This window comes from Diprion similis, chromosome 10 (genome assembly GCF_021155765.1).
Source record: "Diprion similis isolate iyDipSimi1 chromosome 10, iyDipSimi1.1, whole genome shotgun sequence".
Classification (NCBI taxonomy): domain Eukaryota; kingdom Metazoa; phylum Arthropoda; class Insecta; order Hymenoptera; family Diprionidae; genus Diprion; species Diprion similis.
In genome coordinates this window covers 5764693-5779776 of record NC_060114.1, presented here as the reverse complement: position 1 = coordinate 5779776, position 15084 = coordinate 5764693, and the positions used below count along the sequence as shown (strand labels likewise).

At 40.8% G+C, this 15084-nt stretch overlaps 1 protein-coding gene across 2 annotated transcripts in view; it reads right to left on the bottom strand.

Moving 5' to 3' along the window:
- The window catches only part of LOC124411655, a 38105-nt gene extending 28999 nt beyond the window's left edge, over positions 1–9106 (bottom strand). For both annotated transcript variants that reach the window (XM_046890907.1, XM_046890908.1), the window contains exon 1: positions 9022–9106. In XM_046890907.1, coding sequence (XP_046746863.1) covers positions 9022–9091 — 70 coding nt within the window. In that variant the 5' untranslated portion in view covers positions 9092–9106. The remainder of the gene's footprint in view (positions 1–9021) is intronic.
- Positions 9107–15084: the final 5978 nt, after the last annotated feature.

Below are 15084 nucleotides of genomic sequence, written 5' to 3'. Positions count from 1 at the left end.
CGACGACGACGACGACGACGACGACGCTCTCCTCGGTTCCGCCGCCCCTCCAACTCCGGCGGCTTAGCGGGGTCTGGAAGGCTACGACACGGCCGCCGGTGATCTCTGACTCGAGTATGCGCCGTCTGGGTTGGCTGGCGACAGTCTGTTTCGTTCCGAGAACCACGAGGCGATTCCGTGTATCGAGCTACGCCCGTTGGTGGCTGCCGAAGCGCGCGGGCGGGGGCTGAGATAACAGAGAACTCCGGCCGCTGTGTAGGCTCGACTCACTGACTCGCCGCACCGACACTACCAGCCTACCCCGCGGCTCCGATGCCGCCTCGTAACCACCGCGTTGACTCCGCAGGGGCGTAATATGCACGGGCGCAAAAGCGCGGGCACCTTTCGCCCTGCGCGACCGCGCCACCCCTTCCCGTGAACGAGGGATCGAGATGCCGTTGGCTAGGCTTAGGATTTAATACCTATGTTACAAGGTTATCTGATAATAAGTTATCCTTTAACCCGATTTTGAATATTTATTTTCCATGTTCATGATGTATCCAAGTGAAAGAGAAAGAAAAATTAAATATAACAAATTGAATCCATACTTTTGCTGGTTTTATTTCACCATTTCACCCTTCCTGCGACGAACGACAACGACTCGGATATGCTCTGCCCTTATTTTCTTCTTCCCGATCTTTTTTGGGTTTGAACGAAACTTGAATAAATTAAAAGAACAACCTGTCGACAATATTAGTAACGTTTTATGCTCTTGATCGTATTTATGTTTTATCATTCGCAGCAGAGACTTCGCAACGGAAGAGAACAATCAGGTAAATTACGGTGAGAATAATTGACCAAAATTTATATCTATTTATTAATCTTTTGTGTCTTCATGCTTCCTTTTTTTGTGCGGAAATCTTACAAAAAAAACTCCGATGAACGTGTATAATAGACCTAAATTTAGGTGTGAGCTATAATGCAGGCGCCATCGTTTAACTCGAAGAAAAAAAAACTATTCCAAAGATATCAGAACGGAAACGTGTTCCTCGCACCAATTTTAAACTTCCGTTTGAATTTCCAGTTAACAAATTTAAGCCTCAAGGTCACGTTGGTTGGTGTGGGAGGAATGAAGCGTGAGTCGTTATTGAGTGTTAGTGCATATTTAAAATTGGAACAAAGCGCTAATCCGACCGATGAGTGTTCGTTGAAGTTTTATTCTACTTTTCCTTTTTTACAATCCAGTATGTGGGAAGTTCTCCGATTAAATATTTATATAAACCTCTGACTTAGAGATTTACCATTCAGCTTCAGTTTTACCCAAAGTTACCTCGATTTTATTGTTGAAATAAACTGCAGTTGGACATGTTTCATTGTTATTATAGAGACGATTGTACACTTGAACGGTTTTCGGCAATATAGAAAATTTTTATCAACATTGTGATTTTTACCCAACATCGGTAACATCGAGTACATCAAAACATAAATACACGCACAGGTATAATCAACCACATCGACGTCAAACGCCACGTATACCGATCAGCGAAAACAGATGAAATATATAGTAAGCAAAGGGATACTCATCACTCGCCATCTTAATCGCGTATCAAAGAAGAAGAATAAGAAGAGTAAAGAAACTGTTTACAAAACATAGACAGTAAAAAAAACGAAAAAAAAAACCGAAACAAAAACCCGTGGTACGGTTGTGAAGTTTAGTCGTCCCTGCGAGACGGTCAAACTCCCTGTAGTAAGCGGGCAAATGAGCGAGCGTGTGAGGCCTGCGTACAACCTAACCTAGCGCAGCGGTGCCCGCACACAAAGAGCCGAACCGACGATGTGTGTATGCAACACAGGCAGAGCGCGCGTGCGCTGGGAGTGCAGGTTCAGCGTGCTGCGGGGTTCCCGACGAGTTTGTCGACGAGCGTGGAGCACGGCTACGGAGCGGAGCGGCAAAGGGAGTTCGTCGCGTGCGGTGGGGGGTTTCGTGGAATGTCCCGTCGGGTCGGGCGAACAACACCGCTCTCGACTACCCAGGAACTCCCACTAGCCTTGCCCGAAGTCCTGCTGCCGCCTGAGGCTCTTCGGGTCTCCTCGCGCTAGCCGGCGATCAACAGCCGAGTGCCATACCGAGGCTTTTTCCCGTCCCAGCTTGTCCCGCGAACGAGATCTCCGTGCGGCTTCTCGGCCGCTTTGGCACCAGTCAGTCGCCACGCGTGCACCGCGCCAACGGCCAACGGCGCGCCGTGCGCGTGAGCGTGTGCGTGTAGGCATGCCTCGATTCTATTCACGGGCGTGTGGCTACATGCGTCCCGCATCCACACAGCCAACCTCGAATTTTACCGAACGCCGCTGAGGCGCGCCGTCGCGTCTGCAGCACGCCACGCACGCGGTAGGCTACGAATATATACACCTTCTTCTCTTTTCTGCTTGCCACCACCCTCTGCCCTCCAAGCAAGTATCTCATGGCGCGGGGTACCTGTTGGGCTCCGATATTATTACCCGTGAGAATCGCTGTTCGAACCTACACACCCCGCCTTCTCATCCTCATCGTCTATTGCTGCGCTGTCCCAGCTCCCCGGATGCCACATGGGTCTTAATTACTACCAAACTGACTTTACTACTCTAACCGATTTCCTTTTGTTTTCATTTTACTTGGTTGGTTTTATGACGGGTTTCATCTTTTTGTCATCGAACTGTTCACGAAAGATTGAACGAACTTTTTCATGTTTTGACAGTTTACACAGTTTTTTCCTGTTACCAATTATTGCTCGTTGAAAATATGGAACGTTTAGGTGGTGCCCTGGTCGGTTTCAACGTTGATGTATATACGAGTATTTCCAACATCAAAGTCCATGAATCTCAACCCCGACAAAGGGGTTATTAAAATCCCCATTCTATATGCAATTCTGAACAAAAACACTCCAACACATTTTCATTTGACGAAGAAATGAAGAACTGACACGGATTCTACGAAATCGCAATAGTAAATTCGTAGAATTCATGCCATTTCTTTATTTTTGCATCAAATGAAAATTTATTCTCTCGTGTTTTTGTTCAGAATTGTATATAAAATAGGATTTGTTATGCCCCTTTTCGTATTTGAGATACGTGGACTATGATGCTTGGAGATATATAGGTACGTCGATGTCAAAATTGATCACGGCACCCTCTGAAGCTTCGATAGCAACATAAATGAGAAAAAAAAAGTAAAGAACCTTTTCTTCTTAGATATCCGTGCGAAAATTATTTCGATAAGCGAACGCTTGTTAGCTCATGTACATGTGAAAGTGACTGCAGATAGGTTCGTGGATTCATGACACTATGAAGTCAAAATCCATCACACAAAGAAAAGTTATCACACCGACCTCTGGCCTCGTTAATTGCGTTATATATACTTAATTTCGCATCACCGCTACGCGGGGATTATTATGATTATAATTCACGCATGGAAGCTGCGCACTTATAATAGTACCGTTTGGATCCCGCAATGTTACACAGAAGAAAATCAAGAAAATGATGTGTAGCACGTTGAAAGTTACGGAGGAAATGACTTCAACATTCCTTACCTTGATGTACAAGGGAATATTTTAATTCCGAGTCCACCGTATATCTCGCTCGATCGATTGATTCAAGATTAGTACGGACCAACTGGGTTCGTTGCCATGGCTTCCTCTCGACGCAGGCTTCTCCGTGAGTCGCACAGAATGAAAAGACTTTGTTTTCAGGTTAAAAGCGGTGAATCAGAAATAACTTCGCTGGTGTCCACCCCGCAAAAACGACTGACGCTGAATTATCCTTCAATATAACGAACACTGAAAATCAATCACGAGCCCTGTTACTATCTGTATCTTATAGGCATGATTATCTCAGATAGAACAGCCCTACATTTGACTTTACATGGGTCATCGTGTCGCAGTTAAGTTTATATACTTTATTACCCTCATCTGAACGAATTAACTGCGCCTTTTATGTTTACATTATTCAGTGTTATTTGCCGATTATAAAGATAAGATGAAAGATTCTCTGCTCAACAATTTCTCATTTCATCTTTATGTGGACGAAAAAACCAGGCAATCTAATGTAAGATTCTTAATAAAGTTACTACAATAACCATCTCATTTCCGATGAGATACACTGTAAAAAATTATTATCTAGTCATTCAACACTTTGAAAATCATTTCTACGGCGTTTCGAAAAAGAAACTTCGAGCAAGCCTTATTGATAATCCAGTCGAAATAGCTTCTTGATCTGTTAACTTCGCACTGCTAAAAAAGGAATGTGCGATACGTGCGATGATTCGTTGCTACATATATAATAATTCGACCGTTCGCGGTTTTTATCAATCTTACCAACACCAATCCCGTTTATCTCGGATTCGTAGGCGTCACGGCGCCACAGATCGAGATAACATGTAATATACTCGCTAATCTCAACTCTGCAGCACACGTATTAAATACGCACAAACCTGCCTAACGTCCACACGTCATGTACACACGTATTCTGCAATGTATTATGTTATTTCAAACGTAGGATTGTGTTATACGATTATCGTATTACAAGGTACCGACCATCTTTTTTGAATAACTTGACAAGTGAAAATTTCACGACTCTTTGTATTTGAACATTTTTTAAAGATGGCTGTTCCGGGTTATAATCAATTTAATTCACAAAAATATCTTCTCTTCAGTGTTTGTTAATTGAATTATAGTTTGTTTTTTCTTTTCTACAAACAATCGTTATTCTTCAATTTCCAACTCTCGATGCTTGAGGTTGATTTATCTTCATCAGGAAAAGTCTAAAAATTTCGTAAGAAATTTCCGTATAAAGAAACAAGAAAAAACAGGCACCCAATGAGATATAAAATTTCCGCAGAAATAAATATGTGTGTAATAAGTAAAATTGAGAAAGTCCGAGTGCTTTATATAACCGACAGATATAAATAGCAAAGGAATTTTTAGTTCGGTGCTTGTAAAAGTTAATTTTACCATGGTCTGAATTTTGTTTCGTACCGAAAAATTCTCTCAACTCTCATTCAAAATTGTTGTTTTTTTTTTTTTTTTGTTACTTTTTTCTTTTAGTTGCTGAATGATGGGAATCCGTGATTTCGAATCCTTGATTCCCATCTGAAAGAACGCAAAGTTCGCTCTAGAAAAAATTGGGGAATTAGAACTTCGCATGAATCAGGCGCAACATGATAGATACAAGTATAATAAATCGCAGCAAATGTTTATTTCTTCGCGGAATGTATTTAGAGAGTTTTGAGTCGCGACGCATACTGCAAGCGCCAAAATATAGTAAAATAAAAAAGCAGCTAGAACGTCGTGTGCATACAGTACGTATACATAAATAGCCACACACGAAGGTAGAATAACCTTTTGATCCCGAGCGTCGTTACAGATATACAAGCATCGCAAGCCAGAGGCCTATAGGTTCGAGATAATAATTCAAGGACCATTGCGTAGCGTCTTCATCTTCACGGTGCACACACGTCTGAATATAATAGTACAAATACCTACCGATTTACGCAATGCGTGTTATTACCAATGGCCGACGGAGAGGCGTCAATTCCACGTACATGCAGGCAGGGAAGCAACAAGCGCATTCCATTTTTTGCACAACAATCGTTGCCGGGATATTCGATTTTTGAAACAGAGTTGGTTTCTAAAACTTGGAAGGGTCAATATTTCGATATATCGACTACTCGAAATATTGACCCTTCCAAGTGTTGACCCTCATCCGTATAATTTTTTTTTTTTTTGGATAAATAGAATGAATGAAGAAGTCTTCATTGTATAACAATTATATTGTGCATCGATATCTTTTTTTTGTAGGAAATATGGCAGAATTGTGTTAAAAATATTAGATTATTTGCCATGCCATTGAACTTCATTATAAAAACAATCTTTTTTACCGATTTTTCGATAATTTTATCTTGTAATACGGATTCTTTGTTATACGTATTGGGTGAATTACGTAAATACCACAACCAATACGTATCAAACGCGATATTTTTCAGCATCAGCATCAAAACTGATCATTGATAACGTGAACACATAAACATAATCAGAACCACAGAACCAAAAATCGCTCAAAACCTGTTACCACCGACTCGCAAAGAATTGACAAAGAAGATCAATTTTTTTATGCCCATCAGATCGATCTATCCAATATTAAATCGACATAATATCCCATCCTTATACTGACATGAATAGTAAATATTTATAGGTTTAGATAAAAGAAACTGAGAACTTAGAGGATACAATGCACCAAGAAGCGAAGAAAGAAGACAGTATGGCGCGTGAATAAACTCCACCGCGCGTTGCTATAGAGTACGGGCATGAGTACGGGAGATTAGGAGATTCTCCGTTGCGTCCGTCTCGCTCAATCCGACTGCCTCTCTCTGTTTATTTCTGTTTCCATGACCGTCGGAGGATCCCTCCTGCTCCCCCCCCCTGCCCCTCCCAGCGCTCGACGGATTCCCGGCGTCCTCGGGTCGCTGAGCAGAGCGTCAGGAGTGGGGGGGTGAAGCTGCCGAGGGATTTCCTAGAAGCGGATGCACGGCAGCCAGGAGGACCAAGACCGTATCTACGGGCTACGGGGGCCGGGGACCCGACGGTGACGCGTTTCACGCACACAAACGCGTAACGGCTGTGGATCGTATCAGGTTTGGGTGCCCCTCTCGGTGTGCGTCGGAGAAACACACGACGAAACGATTTTGTGCGCACTCTCCGTCTCCGTCTCCGTCTCACAATCAAATGGGGATCCATCTCTCTGCCCGGTCGCTGTTTCTTCATCTCTCTCGCTCTCTTGGCGGTACCGCGTGCGTCACCCATCGGCACTGGCGTCAGCGGCGGGGTTCCGTCTGCCGCCGCAAGCTGTACAGCTAGTGTTTTATGACATTATTTTGTTTATTTTTTTTTATTGCTTTGTTTTTGGATGATTTTGGATTGCGTCGTCCGTGCGTACGTGTATATTTGTGCAGTATGCAAGGTTTTTGAAAAGGTGGCACAGGTTAACCGGAGATGATGCCAAAATTGTAAAAAAAAGAAACAAAACAAGAAACCTGAACATTTTGTACAAAAATTTAATCAATATCTTTTTTGGTGATTTTTTTTCATCGCCTCGTTGCTTGAATTGGCTTTTGCGACAAATGATGTCGAGAACTTGATTTGAAATGCATCTTATGGCATGTATGGATTGAATCATTTTCGCTGTATAGCATCTCAGAGGCTTATACCTAGATCTGATGCGAAAGATCGGGAAGAAGGAAAACTAAGATGAGCGCAGGGCTTGTATTATTCCTGCTTCACACCACTTTGATCATGTAATGTCGCAGTGCCCCTGGCCTTCCGCTGCTCTTCGTCTTGTATCTTTCGACTCGAGGAACTCGGCTCCTTGTCTGTTATCCTCAGCGTTGCCTTTTCTTTCCATACATCATCGATACCCATTTCTCTACCATTTTCACGAATTTATTGACATCGTTAAGTTAGATTTATAGGTTTGGTTAGGTGGCATGTAGGCTTCACGTAGATTTTTCCGATTTGCCATATATGTTGTTCCGGATTCTCAAATTCAGGAAACACCATCTTGTGGTAACAAATTTCTAACCTTAACTGTCTCGTATTTCACTTTAATAGTGATTTTTATCGCCTATTTCACTGTCAGTTGCCTCGATGTTACAAAATGAGAATCCAATAGATTGCACGACCTGTTCTGTGCGTTGATGTTTATGAAATTAATCTACAACGATCAGCTGATACCCACTTTTGCTGCCATATTGTCCTAACCACATCCATATTAGGTATCTGAACGTATTTGTTTCGGTTCTTTAGGTAGAGTTCGTATTTTATCTTACTTTGATTATTTTATCGACCATAATGTTACCTATCTTTTTGTTTCCTGCACGAGACTACATTTCGTACTTTTTCTTCTTTTGTCCTCATTTTTCGCGGCACATACTAATACAGCAAATTTCAATGGTTTGAAAACGCGTCCGTAGAGGCAATATACAAAATTTATCTATAAAAACGAATAATACATACTGTTATAGATCTACCCGCTAATTTATCATATCTTTCTTACAATATTTTTTCGCCGATATTATCTGTATCCGTATCTACTGTACAACATACGGAATTACAACGACTAAATCTAATTATAAGTCTGTACCTTATACTTTTCCATCTACATGAAATGAAAAATCCAAAAAGAAAGAAACTGATGGACCCTTTAAATTCAGGGTGCAAAAATAAAACAGGATACACTTTTTCGGACATATGCTGCAGGCGAGGGATGCTGGAATTCTTTAGAAGTGGAGGCCGACTTCCTGAGCTTATGACTGTTAATTGTGGACTGGATTCTATGCGGCTCTTCACCGTGTGGCAATATATTGTGGAGCATAAGTTTGTGTACCATACCTGGACCCGAAGCTTAACTAATCGTAAATCAATCGAGCAGCTGCTCGAAAACAGCACCGCAGGTTTCTTTCTCTCTCGAATTTAGGCGCCACAAGGTTCTGTTCTGCACTCTCTGGTCCTTTCTTTGCAACATTATTCGAAATAACGGAATTTTCATCATTTACTTAATGACGATATGGTCTTACTTGATATTTTTATTTCTGTCTGGGTTCATTGTCAAATTGAAGCCTGCTTGCCGTGTAATGATCGACTTAGGATCCTTAATGTGGGCGTGATCAGGGAAATATAGCGTTGTGATGGGTAATCAGCTGATCGTTTTCTGTAAATTCAACGAATATCGAGCACAAAAAATATCCTGTAAGCTGTTGGATTTTCATTTTATAAAATTAAGTAGAGCAATTATGTAGAGTAAAATGTAGTGTGGAAATATACTTTTACAATTAAATACGAGTCAGTTAGCCTCGTACATTTACTACGACAAGGTGGCGTAATCCGATTTTAAGTATTCCAAATTTCAGAAATACCATTTAGTTGCGTAAAAATCTACTTACGTGAAGATTATACAGCGATAAAGGAGATCAAGTCGCGTTATTTACCCGTGATCATCTACTATTGGTGTTTTTACCTTTTATCGACGTTGACTCGTCATGGTGCCATTTACGGTATCCTGTTTCTGACTCCTCGGTCTCCTTCATCTCCTCTCTTTCCTGCTTTTAGTTAGAACTTTTCTGACGTAATATTCTGTTCGTGGCCGGTCCACCGTCAACTGAAATTACTGATTACGAATCTAACGTCTGACGTTATTGTTCTGTTCCGGAGTATTTGTATAACTTCGAAACACTTTGTCATTCGTTTGGATTGCAGGTTTTTTTTCTGGATTGAAAAACTTAGAATGAATTAGGTATGAAATCCGTAGGTGGATTAAAATTGGAGGGTTTTTTCTCGGAAATTTCATATCGGTAAACAGACTCTAGACGCGATTTTCCAAAATCACTTATTAGTGGAATGAATTGTTGTGACGGTTTTTTACATTTTCTTTCTAACCTCTCTACGGCTACGATTACGTCGACAGTATACTCGTGCTGATAATATCAGTCTTCCAATTCCCGGTTGTTTATGTTTCCTTTGTCCAACCCCAACGGGGTTCCTTTTTAGGCTAACGCAACCATTAACGTTCTTGACCGAGGAAAGTGTTCAACTAGAGAACCGCGAAATAATGGGATGGATCCTCATATTTAAATACTCTTAAATCGATCACGTTACCCAATGCTGAAAACACCCTGAACGATAGTTAGACGCAAGTCCGTTGTACGAGTCAACGAGTCGTAATATGCTCTGGACGGCGATGGCGCGTCAGACATTCCCCGAGCTGTCTCGGCATGAGAATATGAGAGTTTTCGACGAAAACCGGTGCGGCGAGCTCGGTGCTCGGCTCAACAGGTTTGTGACGGCATGAAGTCCCTGCAGCGGGTCGGAGGATCGGCGACGCCGCGGCGTCGATTTCGCCCGGAGTTCCGAGCGGCGAGACGCGAGAACCGCGGCGACAAGGACGCCGCCTCCAGGGGGCCAGGGGCCGAGAATAATGACAGCGCGAGACAAGGACGCGGATAAATGCGCGGCGCCGCTCTGGCGTCCCATTCATGCTTTTTACTCGTTAGGAGAGAGCCGCTGCCGAGCTGTGCTGCCTCCAGGACTCGATGCCGTCGCCCGGCCTTATCTGACAATGAGCCGTAAGCTGCTGCACCGGACCAGTTAAGGATCGCAGCGATTTCCTCCCCCCCCTTTCGTTCTTCCCGCCACTGCACTGCGTGCTGTGAAACATGCGGAATACGGTAGGTAGGACTCGAGAATCGCGATTCATGTATAGGTTATGTTGGACATGACTAGGTGTTTTGAGTGCGTGGTCACGTGGCCGATTTAAAAGTTTCCACGAGATTCGATCCCATTTTTTCGTAAGACATCGCTTTCATTGGAATTTTTTTATCGTATGATCGCTCGGATATTAGGAAGTATACGCTGGTCAGCTAAGATCGATAAATTGTCGTATGAGTTAATAATCGAGTAGTTTGGAAAACATAACCTTAATACCCGTCTCGTGACTATATAAATAGATTGAAAATTTGTAAGATATTGCTTCATCTCTAGTTGACTAGAGCGCACTTTCTGACAATAGCACTATCGCTTTATAAAAAATTCCAAATTAATGCCAAGTTTTGAGAAAAAGTAAAACCGATTTTCGTAAATCGGTTAAGTGAAATTGTGCTCAATTTTCGCCAAAACAGTGAAATGTTACTTATTTTTACCATTGTCAGCGCTTTTGCGTCACTGACGTGAAAATGTTACGGATGGCACAAATGAAAAAAAATGTCCAAAGTTTTTTTTTTTTTCGTCATGGGAGAATAACGTTATAAAATGTATTCCTACAACAAGTGCTAATCCGATTACGAAAATACATTTCTTGGTATTAATTTTGCTGAGGAACGAACATTTTTTGAATACTTGTGCTCCGCGATTGCATGTAGAATCGCGCTATCCGCAACTTTTTCAGCTCAACGATGCAGACTATACTTATAGCCAAAATGAGAGACATTTCAGTTAGTCAGTAAAGACTGACTATGTTTGAAGTAGCTCAGATTTATTTCTATTACACAAACAAGACTGTTTAATATTTTTTACCCGATTTTCTTCTGTTTCTCCTACCTGTTGATTTAAATGGTCTGCCCGGTTCGTCCTTAAGAGGGGAGGAATGACTTAACGTCCGTTTGGACGATTTAATATTCTTTCAAAAGCATGCCTCAGGCGATTCGATGTTTTTTTACCACATACGTTGTAAACACGTGGCTATTTCAACGGGTGCATTTGACGGACGGAATTCTCAGTCTTTAGGACTCTTTGAAGGTGAAATCATACTTCAGTTCTTCTTGCTGTTATTCAGATTCGCCCGAAATGGCACTCCTTCGCTAATGAGAGTCGGTAACGATTCTAGAGTCAAACTTAAATTCCAAGTGTGTACGATCGTCCACCATATTTATTTTGCGTCGAAGGTTAAGTGCGACTGTCAAAATTTGCGGCAACAATCTTTTCTCTCAATTTATACACCAAAGGCTGTATCATCGTCGCACCATTATTTCGCGCCAAATGTTTTCATCTGTAGTAAATACATTCTCATTATTGAATATTCAGTATTATATAACTACAAAACTCGCTTCTAAAAGTTTCTAATGGAAGACGATGATATAATTCCCTGAGGAATATGTTGTAAAAGTACATCTTCCAAAATCCGAAGGGGCCTAGCTGTTGCAATAAAGCCATGCTTCAAAATAACCATGTCACGAGTCTCTGAGAAGCTCTCTATCTGGACGCAATTTGCTTGCGGTAAAAAGATTGTTTCGTTCTTTCGATTCTCGGTATTTTACAGGATAATCGACTACTCGGCAGATGATGGAAGACAAAAAGTTAAAATAAAACGCACGAGCAAAATGTGAGACACTTTGGACGCCGAGCTTCCATTCAAGATCGGCTCGTTATAGTTCCGATCCTCAGAACGGACGACGAGACAAGCATTGAGCTGCAACGCCGTTTATACGCCAGGCGACACTGGATCGCTGGATTGATGGCAGGTTGATTGATATTCCAACGCCGTGTAACCTGTCGACCGAGGATCCGACGCGATGTCCACTTCCAGTCCGTTCATTCCCGATCCATTCCTGTGTGGGTGTGTTTCTGCTTACAGGGTGTTCCGTTTCGATAAATCCACTCCAACTTTCCCGCAACTTAACCTAGCTTACGAATGTCATGTAAAATGTAAAATGTAAATAGTAAACAGTAAAATGAAGCAGTTTTTTAAACTCAACATCCATATTTCATACCTGAAAACCGGTAAACATGAATATGCGAAATTAACCCCGAAGAAAAAAATCAACGAGCTTTTTAATCCTGCTCATGAACGTATGATTGTCGTCAATGATCAAAGTATGATTCCATAGTTCCCGCTTCTTCGTATTATAAACTAAAGCTTTAACTGTGAAATAAACTGGCTGAATTACTTTGTGATGATCCTACATCTGAACTGATATGTAGTAAAATATCAATTCACGAGCACCACATTATCAATGCCCTGATTGAGTATAGAGAGTTCTATAATTTTAAATTCCTTCGTTCTCGTGATGGTTCAGGGTATTGTTAGCAATCAAAAAACACAGTTTATATTTCTAAACCAATACAGTCATGATCGCAATAAGATTCGTTACCATTGTAGATAATGGTTAGAAAATGTTTAGTTAGATAAAAACTACGAAAGTGGGCAAAATCGGTTGGAAAACTATCCTCATGAATTCAATTGATTAAAAGTGACATTATTTATGATTGAATGTACCCGCACCTCGCGTTTTATTAGTTTGCGGAGTATTCTTCTGGTCTGTTAGAAATGGAGGTGGAAATGGACACCCTGTGTATACCTGCACGCATGGCGACATGACGTTTTGCCGTTTTGTGTTCCAGGACTTAAAAGGCCTGACGCTGAAGGAACCTGCTGCAGTGCTCCACATGACCACGGCCAAAGATTTGCACTGCAGCCTCTTTCCTTTCGATACTTCAGAAAAATTACAAGTTCTTAGCATGATCAAATGATTTTGATCAACCGCATTGCGGTATTGAACGACGAAAAGTTAGTCGATTAAGTTTCCAGACGGTTTGTGACGAGAGAAAAAATTGGAAATAAAAAAATGGCAAAACCGTGTTTCGCAACTGCGAGACGAAAACGAATCGATAACAGCAAACGCTTTTTACTCTCTTTTCCTTTGTTTTTGAGTGAATTTTCAACGGTTCATATTCACTTTCAAAGATATAGAGAATATATTTGTAATTTTAAACCACGATAGCTTATTCATAGATACTTAAAATCACTGTCACTTCTATTTTATACACGGTACGAAGCATTGGCATATTGCTATAAATATACATGAATCTCGCAACCTAGATTCGTTAAGTTGACTGACAGATATCCGATCAGTGAGTATTAAGATTGGTGTTACCCATCTCGATATAGAAAAATGTGGTACAGAATTTCACCGAGCGAATGGAAAAGAACACACGTGTAACACCGGATGTTATTAGGTTATTAGTAGATTCAGAAATTTGGATTTCCTAAACTCTATCCAAATTGTCAGAGGAATTTCGAGTTCTTTCAGGGAATCGAAACTATATCAAGCGTCAAATTGATGCATTATATGAAACGTGGAAATAATCATTAAGTGTGATGCAATTATGATCACCTGGTTATTTAAAGAACGTGAGACAGTTAAATGGAAAGAAGAATATCCGAAAGACAGTTTCGACTATCTTACTCGCTCTAGATTTTTGGGTAGGAAATTTCCTGATTTCGGAGAGAATTTAGAGCCTAAGATTGTCTTTTAATTTGATGATTACAAATTCTAGGTCTCACAGATCCGAATCGCATCGCTTTTCTTGTCCTGAAAATGCAAGAACGAGGGTGAAACCGAACAATCGCGATAACGAAGCTAAAAATAGTGCTTATGTAAGTGGCTGATTGACCGCATGAGTGAATGAACGAATTACGAAGAGTAAAAAGCGTAACCTGGAACCAGGGAACCGAGAATGACTCAAGTGACTGATGTCACAAATGGCTTCATCATCGCGATTTCCGTCAGTAGTGAAGAATTGGAGGCTGCAGCGAACGATCACGTGGTCTACCCGGAACTATTAAATTAAAAATAATTCGCACGTAGACGTAAAAATATACTGTACATTACTTTTGGCGAAAATTCATGTATCTGTTCAATTGAATGTGGGGCACTGAGTTCATTTTAAGCCACATCCTGATCTTCAGGTCCACCCATTTTTTTAAATAAATTGTTTTAACTTTTGCTGTCACTAAATTGAATTTCATAGTCAAATAGACAACGACTCGATTCCGAATCTGGAAACTGGAGTTTCTACCAACAAACTGACAAATATTTATTTTTCTTGATAAACGCATTGTAAATTTTCAAACATTCTTGGACTGACACGAGACTAAACAACTATTATTAAAAAGGAAAAGAAAAATTTTGGGAAACTGAATCCTTTACAAAATTTCCACTCATTATTTTCGGAAAAAACATAATTTGAAACTATTTATTTTACAAAAGCTTCGTAACGAAGATCTGACAAAATTCCTTTAAATCAAAATTCAACAGTACAAGTATTATCACGTGAAAAAAGCTTCAACCACATCGAAGAGCATGAGGATCTCTGGCACACTGAAGTAAGCTGAATGACCCATAAAATCAGTGATACACACACACGACCACGTCGAAACAAAATTAGCACCGTTAATCAAATTGGCTAATTCAAAATACCAATATTTTTTGCCCCCTCGGCTCGTCCGGTTTACTTTAAGCACCCAGTTTCTCAATTTTTCATACTCCTGCTACCCCGCAGTTATTTTCTTACTTTTCTTTATTTATTCAATTCTTTAACAAATCTGATAATATGAAACTAGAAATATAATTCAATTATTATTTGTGTGCATAGAATAAGTTAGAGTTCAGTTCATTTCTGGTAACGTAAAGTGATTTTTATTAACAACTGTTTCAGTAAAAAATTATTCATTCGTGTCAAAAGTCATTTCGTTCAACTATTTTTTACAAATGAAAATATGATAGGCTACAAAGGTTACATGCGCTTT